The sequence below is a fragment of the Sardina pilchardus genome, chromosome 12, assembly GCF_963854185.1.
Source record: "Sardina pilchardus chromosome 12, fSarPil1.1, whole genome shotgun sequence".
NCBI classification, from domain to species: domain Eukaryota; kingdom Metazoa; phylum Chordata; class Actinopteri; order Clupeiformes; family Clupeidae; genus Sardina; species Sardina pilchardus.
Genome location: NC_085005.1, coordinates 26,833,395 through 26,838,394, shown reverse-complemented (window position 1 = coordinate 26,838,394; position 5,000 = coordinate 26,833,395). Strand labels below are relative to the sequence as shown.

The 5,000-nt window shown below is 47.1% G+C and overlaps 1 protein-coding gene across 1 annotated transcript in view; it reads left to right on the top strand.

Moving 5' to 3' along the window:
- atad2b (ATPase family AAA domain containing 2B) overlaps nucleotides 1–4,171 on the top strand; it is a 105,883-nt gene extending 101,712 nt beyond the window's left edge. Inside the window, exon 28 of the mRNA XM_062550365.1 lies at nucleotides 4,003–4,171. Within this exon, the coding sequence (XP_062406349.1) occupies nucleotides 4,003–4,044 (42 nt within the window). The 3' untranslated portion in view covers nucleotides 4,045–4,171. The remainder of the gene's footprint in view (nucleotides 1–4,002) is intronic.
- The last annotated feature ends 829 nt before the right edge of the window (nucleotides 4,172–5,000 follow it).

Here is a 5,000-nt window from a genome sequence, read left to right as displayed (position 1 = left end):
GACAGATACAGGTCTGTTTTTAACAGATAGACTTTGCCAGAGTCTAATTTAGCAAACCAGTGATAGTGATCCTTCTCAAACACCCAGAGCTGTTGCCACTCTTTGGAGATTCGTTGACGTAGGCCCATCTGTGTGCACACACAATACAGAATACAGCCCTCTTGCCGTAGTTGAATAGTTAGACGGTGGAAACACGTCTCTTGGCTGTGTCTTTCTCATTCACGACAGACCAGGGGCCCACTGACTGATAATGAATGTACTGTAGAATACATCTGGATCACTGGATGATCACACACACACACACACACACACACACACACACACACACACACACACACACACACACACACACACACACACACACACACACACACACACACACACACACACACACACACACACACACACACACACACACACACACAAACTCACAAAAAACCCTGGTGTACTGATCCTGGAGTGCCTCTCAGCACGATCACACACATACACAAAAAAACACACACTCTCACAGAGACAGCACCATAGTGTAATGACATTAGAGCCCCTAGCTTGGTCTGTTTGATTGTTTTTGTCTGTGTGTGTGTGTGTGTGTGTGTGTGTGTGTGTGTGTGTGTGTGTGTGTGTAGTGTGTGTGTGTAGTGTGTGTGTAGTGTGTGTGTAGTGTGTGTAGTGTGTGTAGTGTGTGTGTGTGTAGAGTGTGTGTGAAGAGTGAGGAAGAGACTGAATGTGCATCCAGGAACACAGCATTGAGTCCCATGAGCTTGAGGCGTGTGTGTGTGAGAGAGAGAGAGTGTGTGTGTGTGTGTGTGTATAAGACAGGTGTGTGAGTGTGCCACTCATTAAAGCTCTGCGCGCATGTTTGTGTGTGTGTTTAGAATTCCACCTGCAAGTCCGCTCCCCTCACCTGAGCAGGTGCACATTAATCATCAGCACGCAGACAGCTGATCTTAAAGAGGACCTCTGAGAAGCCTTCCACGGCCCCAGGGGTGTGTCTGCACCCTCCTCTGTGCCCACAGACACACCTCATGGGGAGGGGGTGGAGCTGTGTGTGTGTGTGTGTGTGTGTGTGTGTGTGTGTGTGTGTGTGTGTGTGTGTGTGTGTGTGTGTGTGTGTGTGTGTGTGTGTGTGTGTGTGTGTGTGTGTGTGTGTGTGTGTGTGTGTGTGTGTGTGTGTGTGTGTGTGTGTGTGTGTGTGTGTGTGTGTGTGTGTGTGTGTGTGTGTGTGTGTGTGTGTGTGTGTGTGTGTGTGTGTGTGTGTGTGGGACATTAGCTATGGGATGTACAGTACAGAAAGCTATGTGTGTGAGTTGTGTGATGGAGCGAGATTGCCTTGTTGTAGAAACATGCACACACACACACACACACACACACACACACACGCCAGCAGGACTTGACTCTGTGGATCAGATGTGTGTGTGTGTGTGTGTGTGTGTGTCAATAGTGTGTGACCACTCTGGAGACACACACACACACACTTGTGCCCCGTCACACACACCGGAGAAAAAAGTATTTCCAAGTACCTGCACGCATAGAGGGAGTTCATTGGTTAGTTTTTGTGTGTGTGTGTGTGTGTGTGTGTGTGTGTGTGTGTGTGTCTGTAGAGAGAGTTGAAGGACATCTGAGGGAGAACCGAAAAAAAAGCCCCCTCCACCCCAGTTGCTGCTTGGCAACACGGAAATTAGGTTGGGGGGGTGGGTTGTGTGTGTGTGTGTGCGTGTGTGTGTGTGTGTGTGTGTGTGTGTGTGTGTGTGTGTGTGTGTGTGTGTGTGTGTGTGTGTGTGTGTGTGTGTGTGTGTGTGTGTGTGTGTGTGTGTGTGTGTGTGTGTGTGTGTGTGTGTGTGTGTGTGTGTGTGTGTGTGGGTGTGTGGGTGTGTGTGTGGTGGGGCTGGGGGGGGGGGGGGCACTCTTGGGAAATTATGTTTGCTGTTCTCGGATGAGGTGCGGGTAATGTGGGCCGCCCCACTGCATAAGAAAGCATTAAGGTCTCCTGTTGGCTAAACAGCTCCACCACCACACTGGGCTACTTCAGCTCCTCTGTGTGTGTGTGTGTGTGTGTGTGCGCGTGCACATGTGTGGTTAGTTGGTTGGTCGGTTAGTTGATTGGTCGGTTGTGAGTGTGTGAGCATGAGTGTATGTGTCTGTGTTTGTGTGTGTGCGTGTGAGTGACAGGGGGCCAGATCTAAAGGTTATTTGCTAGGTGTGTGTGTGTGTGTATGTGTATGTGTGTGTGTGTGTGTGGGGGGGGGGGGGGGGGGGGGGGTACGCTGCTGTTGTAGAGTAAAGAGCTCCTAGAGCGCCAAAGGCCTGTGTGTTTTTGTGTTTATTAACTGAAAGAAAAGGTCTGGGGTCAGACACACACACCCACACGCGCACAGATATTCATTACACACACTCAGAGATAGCAGCACTCGCATACACACACACACATACACATACTGTACACACACACACCCACACCCATGCACACAGATATTCATTACACACAGACTGTAAACCCAAAGATAGCAGCACGTGCATACACACACACACACACACTCTCATGCGAATATAAATGTGCACTCTGAAATGCAAGGACAGTCATTCTCGTTTGCACAGATGTCCTCCAAGTCTCGATGTCTGTGTGTGTGTCTGCGTGTCTCACACACACTCGTACAGATGGATGGACACACATCTCTCTCCATCTCCCTCTCCTTCTCACACTCGCTCACACACACACACATACACACACACAGCCACATATATATATATATATATACACACACACACACACCAGGTCTCTTATTTGAATGTGTTTAATGATAATGCCTGGGCGCAGAAGCCTCCATATGAATTAATTGCCGGCTTCCATTTTGGCAGAGCAGCAGATTCCATTTATCATTTCTGCCTTTTTCACCCCATAAGAAAAAGAGTCGCGGCCACTTAAAATTCCATTTGTCCAAATTAGCATGTGAATAACACTTAAAGAAGCACTCAGCCGTGTGTGTGTGTGTGTGTGTGTGTGTGTGTGTGTGTGTGTGTGTGTGTGTGTGTGTGTGTGTGTGTGTGTGTGTGTGTGTGTGTGTGTGTGTGTGTGTGTGTGTGTGTGTGTGTGGTGAAGAGGCACTCGGCCAGCATCCGTTCCTGCCACGCCACCATGTGTCACTCAGAGATAAAGAGATAGATAGAGAGAGGCTTATAGATCATTGAGGGACTGAAATCATGAAGTGTGTGTTTGTGTGTTAGTACTTGTGTCAGTATCAGTGTTTTTGTTTTAGTCCTCGTTCACTTGTTCTGGAATCGATTTTTATCTCCCAGCGCAAGTTAGCTTGGTGACTGAGGAGCAAAACCAATAAGCCCCCCAAATCTGAAACAGCTCGAAATACCCCATGTCTGGGAATTGATCTTTCTTGCAGCCTTCCTCGTAATCTTTTAGGCAGGGTTTGTGAGATACCCAGCAGGCGTACTACGTAGTCCCACCCTCGAACACACACACACACACACACACACACACACACACACACACACCTCCTGCCGCTACCCCATGTCTGGACAGTTAATTAGATAACACTAACTGCTGGTTCATTGCTCAAGTTAAGTTAATGTGTAAATAATATTGTAGAACATAAAACATGTTTTACTCCATGGAGTCTTTATCATTAGTGCTGTTGAATATTTATGTTTGCTAATATTGCCAAATGTTTGCTGAAGATGAGGTTGGTGGCATTAAAATTGTATTCTGATTCGTGTTACATTTTTATTTAAAGTTTTAAGGAGATGAAATTGATTCAATACTAATTGATTTAGTATGAAATGACCCAGTCAGCATCAACATCAACATCAGTGTTTGATATTCTTTTAGCTTAACATCGTCTGAAGATGGATGTTTGGTCTTGATGACTTATTCAGTAGCTGACGGTTGCTATGGACACCCTAATCATGCTTATAGGTGTGTGCTCGAGCGTTATTCATGTGTTTGTTTGTTTGTTTGTTTATTTGTTTGTTTGTTTATGTTTGTGCCCACAGGCGATGGAGAGGCGTGTGCGGCATTTTGAAACATTCCTGTAAGAGGTGTGGTCGGACCGGACTGCACCACGAACCCTCCAATCCGAGAGGAGGAGACCAGCCTACTGAGCCACACCCCCCTTACCCACAGAGTCACACCCTCCGGTGCGAGGAGTGCAGGTGTACTGTTTCAGTCTTAACGAGGGGGAAAGGGGGGGGGGGGGGGGGGAAGAAAAAATAACAACACACAGACAACGTGTGACAAGACAAAACAAAAATGGAGGGGCGAGCAAGACCCACAAACGAGGAGAGAAGGAAATGGCGAACTTGGTGCTATTGTCTCAGGTACTCTGGACAGAATCAGTCTACAGAACCAAACTCAACTCAGTCTTTCATACTCATTCTCACACACACACGCATACACACACACACACACACACACACACACACACTCACACACACACACAGATACGTTGATGCTGACTGGCATTCTTGGTGCTATTGGGTGCTACTGGGTGCTTCTGGGTGCTATCGTTCTGTTTGCTGCTCCTTCATTTTTTTTCCTCAGACAAAACAAAAGGAGAAGAAAAAGAAAGAAACAACAACAACAACAACAACAAAAATAACACCAAAACAACAAAAGGAACAAAGTGGAGGATTGTGTGATGTCTCAGCACGAGCCTGCCTCTGTTGGGATGAGGAGACCTCCCAAGTATCCAGACGCTCTCTCTCACACACACACACACACACACAACACACTACACACACAACACACTACACACACACATGCATACACTCACACACACAAACACACACACAGAGGCACAGATTCTCACCAGCATTTGGAAAATCCTTTTTGCGAATGAGGTGGAAGGGTGGAGTGGGTTGTGACATCGTCATTGTCCAGACAACCCCCTCTTTATCCAATCAGTCCCTTCCACCCGCTCTCTCCCGTAACCTTTGAACTCTGTAGATTTTTCAACGTCAAAAATGTTTGGTAGCTTCGAGAATAGAACTGT